This window comes from Garra rufa, chromosome 13, assembly GCF_049309525.1.
Source record: "Garra rufa chromosome 13, GarRuf1.0, whole genome shotgun sequence".
NCBI classification, from domain to species: Eukaryota; Metazoa; Chordata; class Actinopteri; order Cypriniformes; family Cyprinidae; genus Garra; species Garra rufa.
Genome location: NC_133373.1, coordinates 14,545,669 through 14,571,717, shown reverse-complemented (window position 1 = coordinate 14,571,717; position 26,049 = coordinate 14,545,669). Strand labels below are relative to the sequence as shown.

Sequence of the window (26,049 nt, the reverse complement as noted above, 5' to 3'; positions counted from 1 at the left end):
TCTATTTACTTTTGTTTTTATTAAATACATATTTCCAGAAAATGATACTTTAAACATCTAAATTCTTAAAGGGTTAGTTCACCCAAAAATGAACATTCTGTCATTAATTACTCACCCTCATTTTGTTCCAAACCTGTAAGACCTTTGTTCGTCTTCGGAACAAATTATGATATTTTGGTGAAATCCAGGAGCTCTCTGACCCTCCATAGACAGCAATAGACAACGTTCAAGGCCCAGAAAGGTACCCAGGACATCGACAAAATAGTCCATGTGACATCAGTGGTTAATTTTATGAAGCTACGAGAATACTTTTGTGTGCAAAAAACAAAAATAACAACATTATGCAACAATTCTTCTCCTTCGTGTCAGCCTAGCACCATTTTGAAGAGTATTACGATGTATGCACACGCTTTCCTTGCATGTAAACAAAATGGAGCTAGGCTGACACTGAGAAGAATTGTTGAATAAACATGGACTATTTTCTCGATGTTCTTGGTACCTTTCTAGACCTTGAACGTGTAAGGACCCTTGCTGTCTAAGGGCCTTAGAGCTCTTGGATTTCATCAAAAATATCGATGCACGTAGGTCTTACGGGTTTGAAACAACATGAGGGTGAGTAAATAATGACAGAATTTTCATTTTTGGATGAACTAACCCTTTAATATTATGATAGAGAAACATATAAAATACATATAAAAACATATAAAATTAAGAAGTCTATGTAAAATTGTTAATTTCCTAAATTCTGCATTTTTTAAGTTAATGCTAATTACAAAACCATCACATTTTAATTAATAGTTAATCAGTTTTAGTTATTATTGTGTCATTTGTTGAAAAGCCAAAATACAAGCAATTTAACATAAGTTTCTTAGTATTTTGCATGTCCCCTTTTGCTTTAACGGCAGCAGCATGACCTATTTACAGTATTTCTCAAATTTGATTTTGTATTCTTGATTTTCAAACTTTTAGTTTGGACTCTGCTGCATCAACAGACAATAATCGAATATAGGTTGCATTACAAATGCGGTTACAGATCATGTTTACAGCAAATGAAGGCGTACTAGGTTGAATCGTTTTATTGACTACTTTTGTGCTTTGTTGACTTTGGGATCAAGTTTAAATATATGTGTGCTACAACACAATACTGGGCATTCCCTTATTTCAAAATAACTACTGGAATGTTCTCATAGGGCATCCCAGGCTGTAACCCCAAACTCATCTGATGTGCAGTTTGCCTGTGGTCCCCCTCCAGCCATGCTCATTTTAAAGATAGCTTTTGTGTTTTAAATCAGTGCAATAAATGTCTGCGTGACACTGCCAGTGGCCACAAGTGAGTTTTAATGCAGCTTTCCACAGCAGTAGAAATGGGCCTCAACATGAAACCACATGCTAGATAACTCCTAGAGGTAGGTAACTATGTTATAGCCCCCCTCATACACATAAAAGCTCATAACCGTAAAATAGGTCAACCCATTACGTTTCCAAAATAAAACCTTACACTTGAGCACCTACAGCCAAACCGTAATGAGGTTATTAAGTTTGTTCTCCCAAGCTTTATACACATAAAGGAATGTTGAAATGTTTTAGGTTTTGGCTGATTGTTTTTATTTGTGTATTTTTGAGTAAGAGCTGTGTGTGATACACTAGTGCGCAAGTAGTGTGTTTAATCAAATCAGAAAATCGACCTAGATACAACAACCTTTGCTCTGTATTTTTGTCTTTTTCAGTGCAAACTTAAGTACTCTGAATCTATATTTTAATTAACACCATAATTAATGTAGTTAAATTAGATCGTGTTGTAAGCAACAGTCCCTTTCCCTGCCCTTATGCATAGTTCTGGAAGAGCCTTGTCAGCCTCTGAAAATCACACATTTTACATATAAATACTATGTAATTGCATGTGGAGACATTTGCACTGTAATACTAAATACATTTTAATATTTATATATAATTTACAGCTGTAGTGAGGGAAAGAAATCAGGGTTCGTACAAGTTGCTTAAAGTGCTTAAAGTACTTGAATTTGACTTTTGGAAATTTAAGGCCTGGAAAACCCTTGAAAATAGCAATTTTCCCGAAGAGGTACTTGAAAATGCTTGAAGTATTGAAAGACAATCTTAGAAATAAGATATGCTTATTGACAAAATTAAACACTTTTCACGCAAAATTCACTCAATTAACAAAAAAAAAAAAAATCATACCCTTTTCACTTTAGTTAATTTCAGAAAGCAATTGAGCTAAGTCAGTAGTTGTACTGACGGTGTCGTGTAAACATGGCTGAAGACAAACTTGTGACTCGATCATTAATTTTTAAGCGATTTATTACTTCACTATTTATTTTTGAATTTTGACATCATCTGTAATGATTTTAAAAGGACATGATGATGGGTGAAACAAAGCTTTTCTTTTTAAAACAAAGCTTTTTCGAATCAGTTGAACCATTGCGTCACGAAATGATTCATTCTTTCAAAGTGCTCCAGTTGAATAGCGTATCACAAATCATTTGATTCAGATCAGGACTTTAAATTGTGTATCACAAATCGTTTGATTTAGATCGGGACTTCAAATTGCGTATCGCAAATTATTCGATTCAGATCGGGACTTATCGCAAATCATTTGATTCAGATCGGGACTTCAGATTGTGTATCGCAAATCATTTGATTCAGACCGGGACTTCAAATTGTGTATTGCAAATCATTTCATTCAGTTCAAGACTTAGCGCGAATCATTTGATTCAGATCGGAACTTCATATTGTGTATCGCAAATCATTTGATTCAGATTGGGACTTATCGCGTATCATTTGATTCAGATCGGGACTTATTGCAAATCATTTGATTCACATCGGGACTTCAAATTGTGTATCGCAAATCATTTGATTCAGATTGGGACTTATCGCAAATCATTTGATTCAGATCGGTACTTCAAATTGTGTATCGCAAATCATTTGTTTCAGATCGGGACTTATCGCAAATCATTTGATTCAGATTGGGACTTATCGCAAATCATTTGATTCAGATCGGGACTTCAAATTGTGTATCGCAAATCATTTGATTCAGATTGGGACTTATCACAAATCATTTGATTCAGATCAGGACTTATCGCAAATCATTTGTTTCAGATCGGGACTTCAAATTGTGTATTGCAAATCATTTGATTCACATCGGGACTTCAAATTGTGTATCGCAAATCATTTGATTCAGATTGGGACTTATCGCAAATCATTTGATTCAGATCGGTACTTCAAATTGTGTATCGCAAATCATTTGTTTCAGATCGGGACTTATCGCAAATCATTTGATTCAGATTGGGACTTATCGCAAATCATTTGATTCAGATCGGGACTTCAAATTGTGTATCGCAAATCATTTGATTCAGATTGGGACTTATCACAAATCATTTGATTCAGATCAGGACTTATCGCAAATCATTTGTTTCAGATCGGGACTTCAAATTGTGTATTGCAAATCATTTTATTCAGATCGGGACTTATCGCAAATCATTTTTTTCAGATCGGGACTTCAAATTGTGTATTGCAAATCATTTGATTCAGATCAGGACTTATCGCAAATCATTTGTTTCAGATCGGGACTTCAAATTGTTTATTGCAAATCATTTGATTCAGATCGGGACTTCAAATTGTGTATCGCAAATCATTTGATTCAGATCGGGACTTCAAATTGTGTATCGCAAATCATTTGTTTCAGATCGGGACTTCAAATTGAGTATCGCAAATCATTTGTTTCAGATCGGGACTTCAAATTGAGTATCGCAAATCATTTGATTCAGATCGGGACTTATCGCAAATCATTTGATTCAGATCGGGACTTATCGCAAATCATTTGATTCAGATCGGGACTTCAAATTGAGTATCGCAAATCATTTGATTCAGATCAGGACTTATCGCAGATCATTTGATTCAGATCGGGACTTCAAATTGTGTATCGCAAATCATTTGATTCAGATCGGGACTTATCGCGAATCATTTGATTCATATCGGGACTTATCGCGAATCATTTGATTCATATCGGGACTTATCGCGAATCATTTGATTCACATCGGGACTTCAAATTGCGTATCACGAGTCATTTGATTTAGATTGGGACTTCGGAGAGCTTATACCAAATCATTTGATTTAGATCGGAACGGGTTCGTGAATCATTTTGCGAATTGAATGATTCAAATCAAATGATTCACGATCAGTGTTCCGAGTCCTGGTCCGAAATGATGGGTCACGAATCATTATCTATGTCTCTTTTTTTAGTTGTTCAATAAGTGAGATCTGATTGAAGTCCTTAAAAAAATAAAAAAGTAGTGCTTGAAAAGTCCTTGAAAAGTAATTTTACAGTATCTTTAGGAACCTTGAGTACTACAATCCCAAGAACCATTGAGAATGACTTTGATCTAATTAAAAACAATGGTGAAATTTAAAACTATTGTTTGAAGATGTTGGTTTTATTTATAGAAATAAAAATAATATATTTTAAATTATTTGCAAAATATGCATATACAAATATTTTAGAGCATAAGGAGACATAATTTGCAGTACTTCATGGGAGTAAGTGGATATATATAATTAACGCACTTTGCTCACTGAAATATTCTGTACAGCATCATGGGTAGTGTAGTTTTTCACCATGAATTCTGCTATTAGGCTCTGTTATATAAAATTTAAGTGGAATTAATGTAAAAAGATGGGTTCGACAAAAGCATATTCAATTGGTTAATGACACCAAAGCTCACAACAGGTCAGTTTTTAAAAGAGCATCAGTTATTAATAATTTCGCTATAGAGTAAATTAATGGTGTTTTTACTTCTGTAACGCAAATGTTGTGCTCTATAAAGACCATTTTACTCTGCATTAACAGATGCCAACAAATGGGAACAGACACATTTGTTGGGTTTTGTCAAATCAGTGTTTTAGTAACTGATTACATGTAATCTGGATTACATAATCAGATTCCAAAAATCAAGTACTCATAATTAGAGTATATTACAATTTATAATGCTCATAGTCAGATTACATGATAACATTCACACACAGAGCTGGGTAGATTACTTACAAATTGTAATTCAAATAAAAATGAATGTGTTCATCAGTAGTTGATGCAATGTTGAAACACTTCTTAAATCTGAAATAATTTTTGTAAATCCATTGATCAAATGCTGTGTTGCCACCTGACTAATGACTAGTCTACTTGTGAAAGTCCACAAAACTGGGCTTTCTGAGTATATATAAGCGGTAGACTATTTTAGAAAGGAAAATGTAAAAGATAAAAAAAGGAATTAGAGAATTGAATAATCAATTAATAATTTATTGCTATTGTGTGAATAATATGTAATCATATAATCAATAAGTGACTTTAGTCTGATTACGATTATTTTAAAATGTAACTTAATTTTTGGAATCTGATTACGCTCTGTTCACACAATGGTAGTCAATCATTCATAATTTATTGATTCTCTGGAATTCTTCTTTTTTTGCTCTGTAATTTTTTTTTCCCTCTCTAGAATTATATATTGTGACATACCATTTAGATTTATATTGTATTCACAATATAAAATGGTCATGTAAATAAATTTGCAAACCGTACATCTGAATTTGGGGGAAAAAGCACCTCTCAAGCAATTAGATTTGGAGAAACAAACAAATTCATTGATGTGAAATATCTCTGAGCAAGTTAATATTTAAAAAAAAAAAAAAAAAAAAAAAAAAATTATCAACTCACAAACCCACAGCAGTTCTTCTTATTATTGGGTCCTATTTAGGAAATTCTTGTTTAATGTTATGTTTAATGCATTTTTTGGTATTTTAAGTCAATATGGTACGTTTAATGGTAAATTTAAAACAAGTTAGATAAAAAAGTAATTAAAAGTATTTTAAAAAGTAGTCAGAATACATTACCTAACATGAGTAACTTTAAATTACGTAACTAACTACAGTTTTCATAATTTATTATGTAATCAGTAATGGACTACAATTGGTAAGTAATCTACCCGGATCTGTCGGTCGGCAGTTGTTTTTGCAGATTGAACATGTTGAATCAGAGTTTGGCGGGTCTTGGAATATCTGAGAAGTGACATACTGTCCTCAGTCGGCTGTCGACGTTGGCCTTAAGACAAATACGTGCTAAAATAATGGTCATGCTGGAGGCCCTGTTAGAATTTGTTTCCCGTTCTTTACTCACATGGCCTCAGTATATACCATTATGTATTGAGTGATGTCAACAGTTGCTAAGTGTTGTGATGATAAATGCAGTGTCTGCTGAACTTTCATAGCGACAGCGGACTGTTTATTCTCATCTTTGTGTGATCTATTCAAACTGGACTGAACTCAAGTACAGATGTTTCCCTTCTGTCTCCCTCAGGTGGTTTTAACTAACCAGATCACCACACATGTGGGCGAGAAGGTTCACTGTCCTCAGTGGAATCAGGCAGATGGTAAGAACAGCCTTCCATAGAGTCTACACTGATTTTTCTTGAGAATGTTTTTTGTGAAAAAAGGGATTCATTGCTGGAAATTCATGTCAAGAGGCATCCCTCCCCAATGAGCCGTTCTCTGATCTCGCTAATGGAAGCCATCGTTCCGAGCCATTCCGAGACGGAATGCGGGACAAGTGAGCGTCAGATATGACCTTCCACACAAGCAGCTGTTGTAGGTTCTTTGGAACTACATCACTGACCTTGGAGAAGATGGTATTACTCTAACCAGGGGGCTGAAACCACAATCCTCTCGCTCTACAAACCTGTCTGGGTCTTTTGCGAGTCCCACGACATCTCTGATTCCATGGCTGTGCGGTGACCCGTATCTTCTGTCACTGTATATATGGACTTGAGCAAGTATCCTCTGGTGTACGTCCAGGTGTACAGTGGGAAAGGGTCTTGTTTTGGGGCAAAGCTTTGAGGGAAGAGATACAGACTCTGTTCTCATGTTATCTAACAAGCACATGTTTCTGGCCTGTAACTTTACCCCCAGACACCTCTTTCTTTACATCCCATTTTCCAATCGGTAAGGTGGGGTTATGGGTAACTCTTTCTCCCACTCACTCACTCTCTCTCTGTATCTTTCTCCTACACATGCACACAGTCTCTATTTTTCTAACTCTTGGGATTATGTAGGGAAAGAATGGCCTTGCAGGCTCAACCTGTTTATCACTTCTTTCTGCCTTTCTTTCTCCATCCTTGGTCTTATCTGACTCTTAAAGGGATATTTCACCCAAAAATGAAAATTTGATGTTTATCTGCTTACCCCCAGGGCATCCAAGATGTAGGTGACTTTGTTTCTTCAGGAGAACACAAACAAAGATGTTTAACTCAAACCGGTGCAGTCTGTCAGTCAAATAATGGCAGTGGATGGGCACCAAACCTTTAAAAGAAAAAAAAAACATGCACAGACAAATCCAAATTACACCCTGCGGCTCGTGATGATACATTGATGTCCTAAGACACGAAACGATCGTATTTATATTCATATCAGTATTTATATAATTTTTTTTTACCTTTGATACACAGCAATGGCAGTCTGTCCTGAGCACGAACTCATCATCTGGCTCGTAACATGTGTACGCGCTCTGGCGTAGTATACGCAAATGCCGGAAGCGATCTGTCACATGTAAACGACACTCATTGTTTACACAGAGCACAGAGATTGTGGGTATAGCGGCTATTCAAAGTTGTAATTACTTGCGCTTATCCTGATTGTTCAAACCAATATAATGCTAAAAGATTCCGTTTGCTTGCGCAAACTCATCCAGGACTTTTCACCGATTTCCCCTTACGGCGTTTGCGTCTACTACGCCAGAGCGCGTACACAGGTAACGAGCCGGATGATGAGCTCGTGCTCGGCACAATTGGACGTGGCTGTGTATCAAAGGTAAAAAATTATATAAATACTGTTCAGTTTCTGACAAAAAACGATCGTTTCGTGTCTTAGGACATCAATGTATCGTCATGAGCCGCAGGGTGTAATTTGGATTTGTCTGTGCATGTTTTTTTTTTAACTTTTAAAGGTTTGGTGCCCATCTACTGCCATTATTTGACTGACAGACTGCACCGGTTTGAGTTAAAAATCTTTGTTTGTGTTCTCCTGAAGAAACAAAGTCACCTACATCTTGGATGCCCTGGACATCAAATTTTCATTTTTGGGTGAACTATCCCTTTAAAGTAATGGTTCACCCGTTGGATTCCTAAAGGGAACCCCAGGTATTAAGTCTTGTATGGCTTAATATAACGTAAATTATGTCTCTTACTGAAATATATAGTAGAAAACACATGAAAGATTTACATTATTTTAAAAAACTGCATCGTTTTATAGATATTTTGGACTATTTCTATAACACAAGCGGTTGCACTCGGTGAGCTACTGGCGCTACCTGTTGCTATTTTAACCGCAACTCAGAAAATAAAATACTGATACGATGCCACATTGTTTGGCTTTTGGTTGTAATTTTCAGTTGAAGGGCATCCAGAGAAGCGATGTAAGTCTTCACTGCTTTCCTAGCGATAAGAAGTGGAGAAAAGAATGGGAAGATGCCTGTGTGCGAATAAAACTTCCTAAAGACTTGCGTCTTTGTTCTCTCCACTTCAGCCCTGATGCCTTTGAGGCTTTTAGTAGACGGCAGCTACTGATAGAGCTTACAAATGGCGGAGACAAGAAATACTAGATGCTGTTCTGGCAGGATGTAAACATGCCAACACTTGTCATGACACCGCAGCCACTGAAGGGGATTCTCAGCGCGGATTCAGGGCTCTACAGTACGACCGTTTCACTTGCATTTGCGACTGAAAAGTACTGCGTACAACTATGAAAAAATATTTAGAAGCACCATGTGCGACTGACCCCATCAGCATATTTGTGTTTGCGCTTAGGGGAGCTTCAAATGTTTCTACATGTTTTTGCAACGTTGAGTAATGTATCACGGACTTATCTCACGTATCCTTTCATAAACAAAGTGTAGAGAGAGTGTACATAAGAGATTCATTATGCAGTGTAGAGACCTTTGTTGATTAAAATGGAACTTTGTGAGATCGCAATAAACTAACATGAGTGACAGCTTTTAATGATTTATAAGGGAGTTTGTAAATGAGATATCGATTTAATACAACCGTTAAATAAACAAGAAGTTAATATTACTTGACTTACATTGTCTGACTATAACACTATTGCCTGATTTTGCTCTGTCGGTCGTCAAAAATGGTCTGAAACAAGCCACAACTGCGAATCTCCGGTCAAACACAGCATTGTTTCGTTTATGAATGAACGTGCGTTTTTAAACGAATCTAGATTCAATTTCCTATTCATAAAAACAGTCTTGCTTTAATCCTGAATGAATCAGCTGTTCGTTCAAACAAATCAAATGAATGATATGATTCATTAATTAAATCAATGACTTGCTGCCACCTACTGGCAGATTTAGTTTAATTCTTAAAGTATCTTTTTAGTTATTTAAATCATTTAATATTTCTATATTCCAAATTTTACATTTAAAATCTCTTCTGTGCTACCTCTGTAGTACAAATTAAATTTTTTAAGTAAGTGTAGAACCCTGGAATTTTACTCGATATCCAGTGTGTTTAGACTCCTTTTGGGGAAAATTTGATGGTACAGCATTTGGTTTAAGCCTATGCTTGTATCCATCGCCCCCTATAAGCTTTTTTTAGTGGCTATTTAGTGGTATTGCAATATCTGTAGAAATTTTGAAAAAAAAAAAAAAAATGGGACGATAACCAAATCCAAATGCTATGATTCATGTTAACAATAGTTTCGCAATATCTAGAGAAATTTTGAAAAGAAAAGTTATATTGCAACACTCCTACTTCAGAGTCTTGCTTGTTTGTGTTTCACAAAAGAAAGTAATATTTTCTTTTGTAGCTACATGAGGGTGAATAAACGATGACAGAAAAATTATTTTCAAGTAAACTCCTTCTTTAAATGTTTACATTTGCATAATATTGTAAAATTAGTTTACACATACTGATTGCAGTTTGGCTGTCTCTTTGCACCTCAAATAAGGATGTCTGGTTTGCAGGCTTTTGTTGTACTTTGTAGCTAAGAGGAACTGATTAAGACAGGGTTTTATTGGTTCTCAGACAGCCAGTTATTGAGAAAATGTGTTTTTCTTTGGCCTTGGGAATGGAAACTCCTTTTGAGGTCTTTTGTTAAAGTTGTAGACAAAAGACCACACCTTAGCAGTTTGTATCTGCTTGCGTAGTGAAATCTGAGATGTTGATATGGTCCAGGAATAGTACAGTAGTTGCTCTCAGCTACAACTGGCTACTGCATCACGCTTGTTATTTAAATGAAGCCAATACATATAAATCATAATAGATCAGCAGATTTATTGACCATTTCCACTTTGGATCTCATACCATTTTTTTCCAATACACATCAGATACTAGTTTTAAAGATATGTGTATTTTGTTTTGGGGTCAGATTTGATTTGATTTGTAGTGTGAGCAGACAGTGGTTCAGTTGTGGGGTCCTGGGCGCCACCACTGTCTTGTGTGTAAAAGAGGCCACAGTGATTTAGTACTGAATTCCTCTAACCATTGATAAGAAGGCTATTTTGTGTAGAATGATGAGGAAAAAACAAGACTTTGTTTCACTTTGTTTTATCTCCTGCATTTCTGGGACTTTTCTAGATGATTTTGATTGAAACATTACCTTGCTAACTATTAATAAGCAGCAAATTAGGAGTTTATTGAGGCAAAACTTGTTGTTAATGCTTTGTTAACAGCGAGAATTGGACCTTAATATTAATATTTGTAATATGAATACAAATATTTTTCTAGGTATTTTCTCTTTTTTTAATGTAACTTTTAAAAATTAACTAAATAACAGAATATGTAACACGAAACACTCTAGTGTGCATTACTGATAACAAAAATAAGGAGAAACAACATTATGTGTATGACTTTTTAGGAATTTCAGTGTTTCATTATTTTCATGTATGTGTATCATATTAGTAAAACCCCCAATAGGTAAAAATGAATAGCATAAAATGATATGTAATGTTTAACAATGTTAAAATGTCCAGTTTTTCACCGTATGTGCTAAGGTAATCTTTTGGGTAAACAGATTTTTACTTTAGCAGTTTACTTTTTTTTTTGTAGTGTATCACAGTGGCATGCAGAAATGAGGAGGCAAGATCCTCACATTTCTATATATAGTTTTTAATTAATTAAATGTAAACTTATGTCCCAGTCACATTTTCTTTGTTAAATAAACTTACTTACACTACCAGAATAAAAACACTTATTTATCATACCATTTATCATACCATGCATATATTTCAAAATAATAACTCAAGGCAGTGACAATTGAAGCAATATATTTTATTTAAACAATTTTATTTAAACAACATATAATATATTTATGAAAGGATTTCTAGCAGGCTTTTTTTCATAATAAACCTATTTTCGGATCATAAGTCATCAGGGCTTGGTAAACACTGATCTTTCAATTTTCAACAAGCTAATTGCTCACTTTACACACACACACACACACACACACACACACACACACACACACACACACACGCACAGGTCATGTTTTCATGTCATTTGAAGTTTGATTTTGATTTGACAAAGCAGCAATATACACGTGTGTGAGCTGTTTACTCACTTTTTTATTCATCTTCCCATTAACAACATTATGTTGTTCATTCAGACTGATTTGCAAATGCACAACACAAGAGGCGGGATTTATCGCATGAACCAATTATAGCCGATCGTAACCAGTCATATCCAATCATATTGCGATGGAGGCAATGCCTCCTCTCACTTGACTTTACCCCATTCATTCTCAATTACCCCCCACCAAACTTACCACACACTTTAGGTGGTCTGTTAAAACTCAGTGGGCTCAGGGGGAGGCGGATTCCTGCTGTAAGTTATGCAAATGGACAGTTTTGCTTCTGAAAAACAAGTGATTTATATGCTTTTTTTAAATGTCATTTTGGAAATATTTGCATTGTTTTGTTTTTTGTATTTTTTTCTCATCTAATTTTTTTAGGAGACACTGCTTCCATTGCCTCAACGAAAGGAAAATGCCTCTGGTATATCCTACTCTGGCATATGTAAGAGGTCCTTTTACAATGAGGAACGGAACTAAATTATGCACTATGCAAGGGTTTTGACGTGAGTGCAACACATAAACAATAATTTACAACTCTTTCTACCTTTTATCCAATGCAAATTGACGATTGTGCAAAGTTTAAAGCAGCTTTTAAAGCCAAAAATGTATCCTCTGTGATCGCTCCCTGAAAAACACATCTGATCAATGTGTGCCGGATGATGGATCTGACCTTAAATCAGTGTAATTACATGGGCCTTCTTAAAACCGACTAGTCATTCAGACAACCCACTGATGAAAGCATACAGTTTTGCACATTCTGCTTGGGACTGCAGGAGAAGTATAGTGTGTAAAACAAATCAGCAAGTGAGCTTTACAACATCAATGAGACATTCACAAATATTTTCCCAGATGATGGAGAATATTAGAGAGAAGACTGTTGGAAAAACTGCACGTCTGCATGATTATTATTAGTACAACTAAGTTGCCAAACGCTACAGGCTTTCAAACCAAATTAACCCTGAGGACAAAAAACGCTCCAAATTTTGTAACGCGTTGTCTTGGAATCTACATTACCACATGAGAGACATTCCCTTGTCTATATCCAGTCCAAGTCAACAACTTTCTCATTCCCCTATTTGACAATCCATCAATAAAAATATTTGGACATGCTGAATTTGGTGCAAACAAGAATCGGATCCTATAATAACTGATTTGTGGGTTATTAAAAAGACAGCCAATTGAAGTCTGTGAATAGCCCTGCTGTCACGCAGTGTGGGAAAGCACCCATCGCTTCTGTTTTGTAGGCGGATTGTTCTGGAACCCAGGGCCTTGATTTAAGAAGCTGGGTCTTAACAGGGCGTCACGTTTGTTTAGTCTGGCCCTCTTCAACCTTATTACCATGAACTCGCATTAAAACGCATGCTCATTAGTCTCAGTTTCTTTCAGACATCAGAATACGTTATTCCTGCTGATAGCTCTGTTTATTTGCACACGGTTTTAGGGCCTGAGTCACTCTAGTTATTATGCAAATAAGGTAACAGAACAGACGTGCCCACAAAATCTGTTGAAGGAAATTCACACAGTGCAGTTTCTTCATCTTGCAGGTGAAGGATACAGCAGACTAACGCTATCTGGTGTATTTTTCTGGGATTCGTCTCTTTAAAATATGCTTATTTACACCAATTGCCGGAGCCTTTATAGTAATATAAAGGGGTCATCGGATGCCCATTTTCCACAAGTTGATATGATTCTTTAGGGTCTTCATGAGAAGTCTATAACATACTTCGGTCAAAATTTCTCAGTGATAGTGTAAAAAAACACTCTTTTTACCCTGTCAAAATCAGCCCTTTTTAGATTAAGCCATACTGTTGCATGTTTCTTTAAATGTTAATGAGCTCTGCACGCCCGCCCCTCTCTGCCGTGGGGTGACCAGCTGTAATGCTTACTTTAGCTGCATTTAGCTGCGTTTAGCCATGAAACTTGCTAACTAGCACATTATTAAGAAAGGCAATTTGCAAAGATGCATAAAAAACCCTTATACTCTTCACTCTTATACTGCTGTGGGTGAAGCTGCATCACAAATAATTTGCATGAACATAAATGCATATTTGTAGATCGGGGATCGGCGCATTCCCTTCAAAAACAAAATTAACGTTAACCCTCTGCGTCTTCAGCGGCTCAGGTGTTGGGAGTAAATGACGACTGCTATGTTCATTACTACATCCAACAAAAGAACACCTCAATCGCTTAATCTGAGACATTCTTGTCTACACATTGAAACAATGGCGGTCAAAGTTGGACTTTTTAGCTCGGTGAGGGGTGTGTCTAAGGTAAGACAGCCATGTCAATCACCTATCGTGGGAGTGGCCTCTGTCTGTGTGACATCACACCGACAAGAAGCTGAGAATGACCTGATTTGAAAAAGGGGATATTTCTTTTAAAGATTATAAAAAAATACCACTGGGTGGATTTTTATCATTGTAGGGTGGTTGTGTTTACACACTGCCAACACACACATATGTTTAAACAACATGTAAATGTGAGTTTGGCATCCAATGACTCCTTTAAAGGGGCCATATTATGCTCTTTTACAAAGTCTTTATTTTGTTTTGGGGGTGCACTAGAACACGCTCTCATGCTTGGTGGTTCAAAAAACGCATTATTTTTCACATAATTTACATTATTACATAGGCGGCTGCATATATGAAAAAAAAACACCTAACCCCAAAAAAATTCTAACAAAAGGTTTCTCAGCTGTTTTTTGTAGTATTAGGTGTCCTTAATAACATACTAAAAGTTTACCAAAGTTTGACCACTAGAAAGGTGTCATTTTCAAGATGGCGTCCAAGATGGGCAGAAAACCCTTAAAATATCCTAACTCCTTCATTATTTGACCTAGCCAAGTAATCTTGGTGTCTAACCCAATGTTTTCTGGGTCTATGAATCCATTGGACTCGTCTAAATTGCACAGACATGATTACATACTTATGGAATGCATGATGTTGTGAGATTACTGTAAGGTTTTATCTTTGTTTGGGGTGAACCAGAGTTTTAAACGATTTAGCCTATGTCATGTAACTCCTACTCAGTACATGTTTTTGGACACATACAGCTCTTTTTTTTCTTCTAAAACACAGACTTGACATTCAATGTAAAAGTTACTGCACCCAAAAGTTCCTTAAATTGGAGCTGTATAACTTTGATCATAAAAAAAAAACTCTGAATTAGTCCGAACAGAGGCCTGTGTGTGAACCCTCTAAATGGTCACTTATTTCAAGTTGCTTTAATACAGTATATAATTGTACTTGTAATCACTTTCAGGTGCATCTCAATAAATTAGAATGTTGTGGAAAAGTTCATTCATTTCAGTAATTCAACTTAAATTGTGAAACTTGTCTATTAAATAAATTCACTGCACACAGAGTGAACTAGTTTAAGTCTTTGGTTCTTTTAATTGTGATGATTTGCCTCACATTTAACAAAAACCCACCAATTCACTCTCTCAACAAATTAGAATACTTCATAAGACTAATAAAAAAAACTTTTTAGTGAATTGTTGGCCTTCTGGAAAGTATGTCCATTTACTGTATATGTACTCAATACTTCTTTTGCTTTAATTACTGCCTCAATTCAGCGTGGCATGGAAGTGATCAGTCTGTGGCACTGCTGAGGTGGTATGGAAGCCCAGGTTTCTTTGACAGTGGCCTTCAGCTCATCTGCATTTTTTGGTCTCTTGTTTCTCGTTTTCCTCTTGACAATACCCCAGAGATTCTCTATGGGGTTCAGGTCTGGTGAGTTTGCTGGCCAGTCAAGCACACCAACACCATGGTCATTTCACCAACTTTTGGTGCTTTTGACAGTGTGGACAGGTACCAAATCCTGTTGGAAAATGAAATCAGCATCTTTAAAAAGCTGGTCAGCAGAAGAAAGCATGAAGTGCTCTAAAATTTCTTGGTAAAAGGGTGCAGTGACTTGGTTTTCAAAAAAATACAGTGGACCAACACCAGCAGATGACTTTGCACCCCAAATCATCACAGACTGTGGAAACTTAACACTGGACTTCAAGCAACTTGGGCTATGAGCTTCTCCACCCTTCCTCCGGACTCCAGGACCTTGCTCTCATCTGAAAAGAGGACTTTGGACCACTGGGCAACAGTTCATTTCTTCTTCTCCTTGGCCCATGGACGACTCTGATGTTGTCTGTGGTTCAGGAGTGGCTTAACAAGAGGAATATGTCAACTGTAGCCAAATTCCTTGACACGTCTGTGTGTGGTGGCTCTTGGTGCTTTGCCGCAAGTCCAGTCTATTCCTTGTGAAATTCACCCAAATTCTTGAATCAATTTTGCTTGACAAGCCTCTCAAGGCTGCGGTTCTCTCGGTTGGTTGTGCATCTTTTTCTTCCACACTTTTTCCTTCCACTTAACTTTCTGTTAACATGCTTGGATACAGCACTCTGTGAACAGCCAGTTTCTTTGGCAATGAATGTTTGTGGCTTACCCTCCTTGTGAAGGGTGTCAATGATTGTCTTCTGGACAACTTTCAGATCAACAGTCTTCCCCATGATTGTGTAGCTTAGTGAACCAAACTAAGAGACCATTTTGAAGACTCAGAAAACCTTTGCAGGTGTTTTGAGTTGATTAGCTGATTTGCAAGTCAGCGTATTCTAATTTGTTGAGATAGTGAATTGGTGGGTTTTTGTTAAATGTGAGCCAAATCATCACGATTAAAAGAACCAAAGACTTAAACTACTTCAGTCTGTGTGAAATGAATTTAATTAAAGGGGTCATCAGATGCAAAACTAACTTTTAGATTTTGTTTGAACATTAATGTGTGTTGTCAGTTTGTGTACACAACCACCCTACAATGACAAAAATCCACCCAGTGGTATTTTTTTAATCTTTAAAAGTAATATCCCCTTTTTAAAATTGGGTCATTCTCAGCTTCTTGTCGTTGTGACGGAACACCAACAGAGGCCACTCCCACGATAGTAGATTGACATGAGCGTCTTACCTTAGCCCCGCCCTCACCGAGCTGAAACAGTCTGACTCCGATCGCCATTGTGTGAATCAGGTGCAGAGGAAGACTCTAATTGAGCGATTGAGGTGTTCTGTTGTTGGATGTAATAATGAACATAGCAGTAGTCATTTGCTCCCAACATCTGAGCTGCTTAAGAGGTAGAGGACAACGTTACTTTCGTTTTTAAAAGGAAAGCGCCGATCCCGATCTACATATGCGTCTCTGTTCGTGTGAATCTTAATAATGTGCTCGTTGGCAAGTTTTGCCGATAAACACGGCTAAATGCAGCTAAACGCGGCTAAAGTAAACATTACAGCTCCTAATCCCTCAGCAGAGAGGGGTGGGGCGAGCAGAGCTCATTTGCATTTAAAGGGCCCATGCGATAAAATGAGCTGATATTTTGCAGAGCTGATTTTGACAAGGTAAAAGGGTGTTTTTTTACACTACTATTGAGAATTTTTAACCAAAGTATATTACAGACTTTTCATTAAGACCCTAAAGAATCATATGAACTTGTGGAAAATGGGCATCCGATGACTCCTTTAATACACAAGCTTCACAATTTGAGTTGAATTACTGAAATAAATTAACTTTTCCACAACATTTTAATTTAGATATTTATATTTTAATTTTATAATTTACCTGTATCTATCATGCAAATATGCTAATTAAAATATTACATGGCCAAAACATGTATCAGGCACCAGTATTCCTGGTCTAAGAGGAATACAAAGGAGTAATGGTCATTTTAAGGACCTGACGGCCGCCATTTTGAAAATGGGGCCTTTCTTGGAGTCAAACTTTGGTAAACTTTTAGTATGTTTTTAAGTACATCTGATACTACTGTAAACCACTGAGAAACCTTTTGTTAGAATTTTTTTGGGGTCAAACCATATTTGCAGCTGACTAACAATAGATTTCTCCCTAGCCTGGCACAAATAGCTCAATTAGTTACGGGTTTTATGAAAGCCAGCCCTTTTGGAAAACGAATGTTGCGATTGGTTAGCAGTCTCACTGCGTTGCGATTGGCGAACAACTTTCAGTCCTGCCACGCCCCTTCCCAAAGCAGAATGTTCTGTGTACAACTGTTAGCGCAAGCTAGATTAAAGTAATTCTTACGTTTTAAATATGCATGTTTTTATACACAAACACATCGGTTTCGCTACAGGAGGCTTTTATTGACCCCTCCTGAGGCACTTTTTATTATGGATGGTTGCACTTTATTGGACTTGTTTTGGACTGATGGAGAGAAACACCAGTCTATGCTGTTCTAAAGCTTGGGAGTGCCAGGATAATTTTTAATATAACTCAGATTGCATTCGTCTGAAAGAAGGAAGTCATATACACCTAGGATGCATGGAGGGTGAGTAAATAATATGCTAAAGTAGTGTTGGTCCTATCGTCAGCCTGAAAAATCGCAGATACATGATATTATCATTATTGTGGTAATTTATTTACTTATTTACATTTCTGAAACCAGCTCCAGCATAAGGCGAGTAAAGCTATCTACACTGTATGATGAATAAATCTCTTACCACACACTGCACACGTCTACGGCGTGGCTCCGGCACGACAACCGATGATCATCACTCTAGTCAATGCTTGTGTTTACATCAGCCGCGGCTCTGCATGTGTTTCGACCCTCTATGCTGCACACGTCAACGGCACGGCTCCGATACGGCGACTAGAGCAGATCACGGCCACTTAAGTCAATGTTTGCGTTAATACCAGCCGCCCTGCGGCTCGCTGAAGCATCCCAGAATGTCTATGCTACATTGCTAAATTTGGTGGGGGCTAATCCCCCACCTTGTCCCTCCCCACCTGCCAACAAATCGAATTTCCGTAGGCATGATTTATTTTGAATGATATTCTAATGGAAGCGTTGTGACGTCATAACATCCAGAAAACAAGCGCTGTAGTCCAAAGGAGCCGTTCGTTGTAGTTCTTGAAAAGGAATTAAAAAAAAAAAAAACTAAATATAGTGGATTTTGAGATTTGTATCTTTGTAGATGTTTTTTTATGCCCAAACATATGCACCCCACACTGACTAAAATTCAAAAAGTGAAAAAGCATAATAGGACCCCTTTAATAGTAAAGTCCTTCAAAGTCAGTTTTACTTCAATCGTACAGTCAATAACTAGTAAGATGGTGGCAGTTGCTTTCGTGTGAAATCAGAGAGATGTAGATACTAGAGATACACATCAGAAGATGTGATACTAGACACATTAAAGGGTTATTTTAGCCAAAACCGAAAACTGTCATGATTTACTCACCCTGCTGTCTACACATGATACATTTTGGGTTAGTTCACCCAAAAATGAAAATTTTGTCAATAATTAATTAATTAATTAATGTCCAAACCTGTAAGATCTTTGTTCATCTTCAGAACACAAATTAAGATATTTTCAGTGAAATCTGTGAGCTTTTTGACCCTACATAGACAGGAATGCAATTGACACGTTCAAGAGAAGTAGTAAGGACATTGTTAGTCCATGTGACATCAGTGGTTCAACCGTAAGTCTTTGATGCATGTTCACAAGAGTACCACAGCACATAAGTGTGGTGCTGCTGACATGGAAGAGAAGAAATTGTTGAATAAAGTTGTTTGTTTTGTATCTTTTTTGTGCACAAAAAGTATTCTCGTAGCTTCATACCATTATGGTTGAACCACTGATGTCACATGGACTATTTTAACAATGCCCTTACTACCTGTCTGGGCCTTGAACGTGTCAGTTACACTGGTGTCTATGCAGGGTCAGAATGCTCTCAGATTTCATAAAAAATATTAGAATACCACTTAAACTGCTCAATTTATATGAATGACTTTTTCACAGATTTTTATGAACCTTTTGAAGCGTCAAGTTCTTGGTGAAATAGGCTTTCAGTGGAAATGCTGAAATCTCTCAGCTTTCATTAAAAATACAAAAGTCTTACAGGTATGGAACGACATTAGGGTGAGTTAATGATAACCAAACTTTTCATTTTTGGTTAAATGATCTCTTTAAAGTAGCGCCAATTTGACATACACCAAATGAGCGGTTTGAGTAATTTAAACAAAATTCAACTTGTTTTTCTCCAAAAAGAATGATGTCAGTTTAATTTAAAGTACTCAGTGCAGTGCTATTTCAGTCTTTTAAGCACCTGGTTAAGCAGGCTTGCGTGTGTTTAGTAAATAAAGCGTGATTTTTGTGGCGAAATTCTGTGTGAAAAGTGGCACTGTTTAGTAAAGTAGCCCTTTTTATCTGTTGATGTGAAACAGAGCTCCAAACCGATCTGGGGCTGTAAAGTGGTCGCCTATTGTTTCCAGATTTTTCAGGTTTTTTGAGGATGTTGTTTTTTGAGAGGAGGGGCCTTCCAGGCATCCAGTTCACTGACATGCCGTGCCAGCCTTTTCAGGTTTCTCCCGCAATCGACTTTCCACAGGAAATGTTTTGAGGAAGTGAGAGTTGCTGATGTGACAGTTGTGAATGGTATTGTCAGATTACAACGTGGTGCTTAAATGTTACACAACAAAGAATCATGAGAAAGACTCTCAGACCGTGACCTCAGAGGCCCTGACTGTTTCTGGTTGTGGCACAGCAGGCGAACAAAAACATGCAGGTGTGTTTACATAGCAGTTCGAAGAAGACCCGGATGAGTGTTGTCAATAGTAACATTGGTGACTTCCTCAGGTGTCTGACCTAAAAAAGCGTTTCCATTGTTTCTCGCGCTTATCATCTGCTCTGCACTCAGTCCTTAAACCACAATAATGACTCAATGGCTCCAAATGATTCACAGTGGATGAGTGAGTTATGGCAATTGGGAAATGGAGCAATATGTCGAAGCAGCTGTAGTCCAAAATTAATCTCCTAGTGGCGGGTAAAATGAGGAAAAGTACCAGTCGTAAACATTTATATCTAATTATAAAACTGTATTAAATATTTCACAATTCCACAAAATATTACGTAGCACAGCTGATATGTAATAATAATGTTTCTTGAGCAGCAAATCATTAAATTAACATTATATTTCTGTTTTAATTATTTGATTAAATAAATGTAGCACTGGTGAGCATAAAAGACTTCTTTCAGAAACATAAAAAATTTAAAAGTATTTGACCCCTTTGCAAAACATTGTTTAGTACTTGCTGGCAAAGCCCTTGCTGGCAATCACAGAGGTCAGACGTTTCTTGGCTACCAGGTTTGCACACATCTCAGGAAGGTTTTTTTCCCACTTCTCATTAGTCATTAAGGTTTTGAGGCTGACTTTTCGAACTCAACCTTCAGCTCCCTCCACTGATTTTCTATGGAATTAAGGTCTGGAGACTGGCTAGGCCACTCCAGGACCTTAATGTGCTTCTTCTTGAGCCACTCCTTTGTTGCCTTGGCCATGTGTTTTGGTTCATTGTCATGCTGGAATACCCATCCACAACCCATTTTCAGTGCCCTGGCTGAGGGAAGGAGGTTCTCACCCAAGATTTGATGGTACAAGTATTATGTTTCCACCTCCATTTTTGACGTAGGGATGGTTTTCTTGGGGTCATAGGCAGCATTCCTCCTTCACCAAACACGGCGAGTTGGGTTGATGCTCAAGAGCTCAATCAAAAAAGAGTCTCATCTGACCACAACACTTTCTTCTCCTCTGAATCATTCAGATGTTCACTAGCAAACTTCAGACGGGCCTGTACATGTGTTTTCTGGAGCAGGGAGGTGCTGCAGGATTTCAGTCATTCATGGTATAGTGTGTTACCAATTGTTTTCTTGGTGACTATGGTCCCAGCTGCTATGAGATCATTGACAAGATCCTCCCGTGTAGTTTTGGGCTGATTCCTCACCGTTGTCCTCCACGAGGTGAGATCATTCATTGAACCTCAGACAGAAGGAGATTGACAGTTATTTTGTGTTTCTTCAATTTGCGAATAATCACATTAACTGTTGTCACCTTCTCACCAAGCTGCTTGCCGATGGTCTTGTAACCCATTCCAGCCTTGTGTAGGTCTACAATCTTCTCCCTGACATCCTTGGACAGCTATTTGGTTTGGAATCTAATTGATTGATTGCTTCTGTGGACAGGTGGCTTTTGATGATTATCATTACAATTTGGTTTAAACAATCTTGCAAGTTCTAATAAAGCAACTGGCTAATTGGCCAGCTACAATAATTATTTTTTTTTTAATTTAATTATTATTATTTATTTTTGTACTCTTAATTTGGCACACATGTTAAAAGGACAGTTCACCCAAAAATAAAATTACCCCATGATTTACCCTCAAGCCATCCTAGGTGTATATGACTTTCTTCTTTCAGATGAATACAATCAGAGTTATATTAAAAATTGATCTGGCTCTTCCAATCTCTGTAATGGCCGTGAATGGCTGTTAAGGTTTTGAAGTGCAATAAAGTGCATCCATCCATCATAATAAGTACTCCACATGGCTCCGGGGGGTTAATAAAGGCCTTCTGAAGCCAATCCATGCGTGTAAAAAAATAACCATATTTAAAACTTTATCTTGCGAGACTAACATATTCTCACTGGAGCTTACACTATGCCTACATCCTATGTCATCTGCTGGAACACCACTCTAGCGTTAGCGATTACGTTATATAAAGTTTTAAGTATGGATATTTTTCTTACACAAACACATCGGTTCAATTCAGAAGGCCTTTATTAACCCCCCAGAGCTTTGTGGAGCACTTTTTATGATGGATGGATGGACTTTATTGGACTTTATTGGACTTCAAAATCTCAACACCCATTCACTGCTATTATAAACCTTGGAAGAGCCAGGACATTTTTTTTTTTAAATGTCTCTGATTGTATTCATCTAAAAGATGAAAGTCATATACGCCTAGGATGAGTAAATCATGGGGTAATTTTCATTTTTAGGTAAACTATCCCTTTAAGTTCAGACCCTGACTATATGAAATTTGTTTTGTTTTTTTGGGGCCTTCAGTATCTACAGAGGAGGACTCTGGGTTTGTGACAGCGGCATTGGGAAACACATGGAGTCACAGCGTTAACACACGCCTCATCGTCCAGTACCAGGACGCAGAACGAAGACAGGTAAACACTTCATTACTCTTTTGTGTGAAATATCAAAACTTTGAGTATCCGAAAAGCAGACTACATTCATTACCTAACCAGTTAATGAAAATGTTTAGTAGATATACACGTTTAAAATATGTAGCTTTTCTACTTTTTTTTTTTTTTTTTTTTTTGGTTTTTGCTACAATCTAGCTCTGCAAGAATTTTGTGTATTCCTGTTTATGACAGTTAGGGTATGTCGAAAAACTCCCATTCTTATTTTCTCCTCCAACATCCTCCTAAAATCATCCTACATCGCTGTTTTACCTCTTTTAGTAAGGGGCGTTTGACCTTTTTTGGATGTTCACTTTGTAAACACTGAGTCTGTACTTTTGCAGCGATGTAGGACGATTTTTAAGTTGGAGGAGAAAATGAGATGGGAGCTTTTCGACCTAAACTTCCTGCTTCTAGAAAATATGTCAGTACAGAGAGTAAAACTGCTCTTGTCTGGTGATTTCATCTTTAAGACAAGCTTAAAAAGAAAGAAAATTGCTTACTCCACCAGCCCTCTCATTGTTTAGGCCTGCACTACTTGTTTTCATCCTGTCAAATGATGGCATACCTCATTGCCCCTACATCCTCAGAGCCCTGAGGACTTTGTTTTTCTCTTTTCCGACTGAGCTCCCACCTAAAGAAAAACGCACTGATGGAGAGGCAGTGGTCCAAAACTGCTGGTACACAAGGAAGGCAATGGTGCTTGGCTCTTTTGTGCGGTTCAGTGGATCTGGCACTGAAGCCACTTTAGCAACCCTGAAAAAACCCTCAGAAACTCCCTGCTTTTCAGCCATTTACTGAGGAATTTATCCATTAGAGGTAAAGTCATATGATTTCCTTACGTGAAAGATGTGCGTATGGCTCAAAGTAAAGAGAACTGGGTTAGTTTGGGTGACCAGAAAGCTGTGTCAAAGCACATCAGTCAGGAACCGCATTTACACAAAGCAACTGGCAGCAGGTTTGTAAAAACTAACTCATTCTTAACCACAGGTAACCAGATATCCCTACAAATGCGGCAGTTTAATTTTATACAAATAAGCCTAGAGCAAGGCTTGCTGTCTGTGGATGGATAACTTGAGACAGAAATGCGTTTCATAAAGTCCCAAGGAATACCGCAGTCATTAAGCAGAAGTCACAAAAGCTTCATTTGTTTACTTATGTTTGGGAGTCTGAATCATTTCCGACGAGTGTTTACGCAACAGTTAGCAGACAGTTGGGCCCTTCATCTCGCGCCCATTTCCTCTTTTGAGTTTTGATGAGTTAGTTTTTAACTAAGGTGTCTCATTTTGAACATGCCACACCCCAGTGCAGGGTTTCGGTATTAGAAGCTGATGACAAAAAGAGTCATGTCGATTCTCAAGAATCTCTAATCAGAAGTGACGCAGGTTGCCGCCAGACTCTGCTGAGTCTGGTAACCCAATGCTGCTGCTTTCCTAAAGGCTGTTTTCCAGGATTCTTTGCTTGCCTTTATGCCCATTGACGTAGCAGCCACATAAATAGCTTTATTTGTTGCCTAAGGAGAAAGAGTTCAGTCATGTGAAAAACGGAAATCCAAGAATTATTATTGGGGTTGTTAATTTAGTCTACGTAAAAATAATTGTAGCTATTATTATTTAATATTTTTATTATAAATAAGTAAATCTATTTTTATTTTTTTATTTTTACTTTAAAACTTTCTTTTTTGTTTGTTTGTTTGTTTGTTTGTTTGTTTGTTTGTTTTTTAAGTCTCTTTGATCGAAAAAGTAAAACAACATTATGAAATATAAATACAGTTTCTATTTTAATACATTTTCAAAAATAAAAAAATTCTGTAATGGCAAAGTTTTCTTCAGTGTCACACGATCCTTCATAAATCATGCTGTTCCAGATAAATTTATTTAACAGTTGTGCTGCAGACACTGTGATATAGTATTTTTTTTTTTTTCAGAATTCTTTGAGAAATAGAAGGTTTAAAGAGTTTAAAATATTTTTTTATAACAATATACATTTTTGATTAACTAAATGTATCCAAGCTAAATAAAAAAGTATATACTTCTTCGAAATTAAATATTTATTTGTTTGTTTGTATATGTGGTATTATTATTGTAAATAAGTAGAGGTCGACCGATGTATCGGTTTTGCCGATTAATCGGCACCGATAGTTGATTGGCCGAACTATCGGTTATCGGCAAAAATCCTTGCCGATAGTTTTTCCGGGTTGCGTTCTCTGCTGAAGCAGCTAACGCTCCGCTCCGCTGTCATTGAGTATGAGAGGTTAAGCCCCAGACTAATGTTTAATGTCAGGATTGTTATCCTATATTTTTATTGGTTTATATCTAGCTGGTCATATTCTTAGCCAGCAAAATTGCAGATTTAAAGACGTGACATGAGAAAGCAAACTGTGTTCATTCAGCCGACAGAATCCTGCCGAGTAACAGCGCGCCATAGTTTTATATTACAGATCTGTCCCAAATCATTGTTAATGTTCATAAAGACTTGACCCAGGGCTGGAAGATTGAGTATTGTGCATTTAAGCAAAATATTTTTTTATTTCTGTAGCTCTAATAATGTCTGTATGCTTCATATAGAGCTATAATTTATGTTTTAGCCTTTTCGTCAGGCAGCGGAAGCATGGTAGTTATACGCACTTAATTTTACAATGTCATTTTCCTGTTCTTATTTTATTTTAATAAGTGATCAACAAAAATATCTATTAAAAATAAAGATAAAAATGATACAAAACGAAATTCGTTTAAGAAGGGATTTTACACAAATAAAAACGTACGAAGTGGTCAAAAATTGTGTCTGACCCTCTCCAATTCTCCAGGCGTATTGCCGTCTAATTCATACCACGTCCTTTATTACAAATTACACAAACTTCTTTCGTAATTAACATATTAAACTGAAATAAAACAAATAATATTTAAACAGAAATGTAAAACAGAAAAGAAATTATTTCTGAAATGGCTGCAATTAACGATATAGATCGCACTTTCTCTTTCCGTTTGATCTGTTCTTTAAACTAACCTTTGCCGCATTTTTGATCATTCTTGAAGTAAACATTTGCCCGTTTGGTGATTAAATGAACTGTTTTAGATTTCTGTTTAAACTACACGACGTGTCCTGTGTGTGTTTGATACCTGCAAGTTATCCGCGCAACGCAGCGTTGCACTTTTGTCCGGTTTCATTAAGGGTGGGTAAAAAAATGGATTCTCCGATGCATCGCGATCCTCTCTTCAATGAGCTTGTGTTTTCCCGCATATGGCACGTGCGCGCGGATTAAGACGCGGCGGGCTTCATTGCACAGGATTTGCACTGTGAGCTATGTGTGCATTGTTTGACAGTGTGAGCTTTCAACGGCAGTTTTTTACTTCACATATGCCTTCATTTCTGCCGTTTGTAATGCAGTAGGCTACTATTAGATGC

At 37.1% G+C, this 26,049-nt stretch overlaps 1 protein-coding gene across 1 annotated transcript in view; it reads left to right on the top strand.

Annotated features, from left to right (window-relative positions):
* rad51b (RAD51 paralog B) overlaps positions 1–26,049 on the top strand; it is a 56,776-nt gene that overhangs the window by 2,520 nt on the left and 28,207 nt on the right. Inside the window, exons 2-3 of the mRNA XM_073816813.1 lie at positions 6,365–6,437; positions 22,520–22,629. Coding sequence (XP_073672914.1) covers positions 6,365–6,437; positions 22,520–22,629 — 183 coding nt within the window. The remainder of the gene's footprint in view (positions 1–6,364; positions 6,438–22,519; positions 22,630–26,049) is intronic.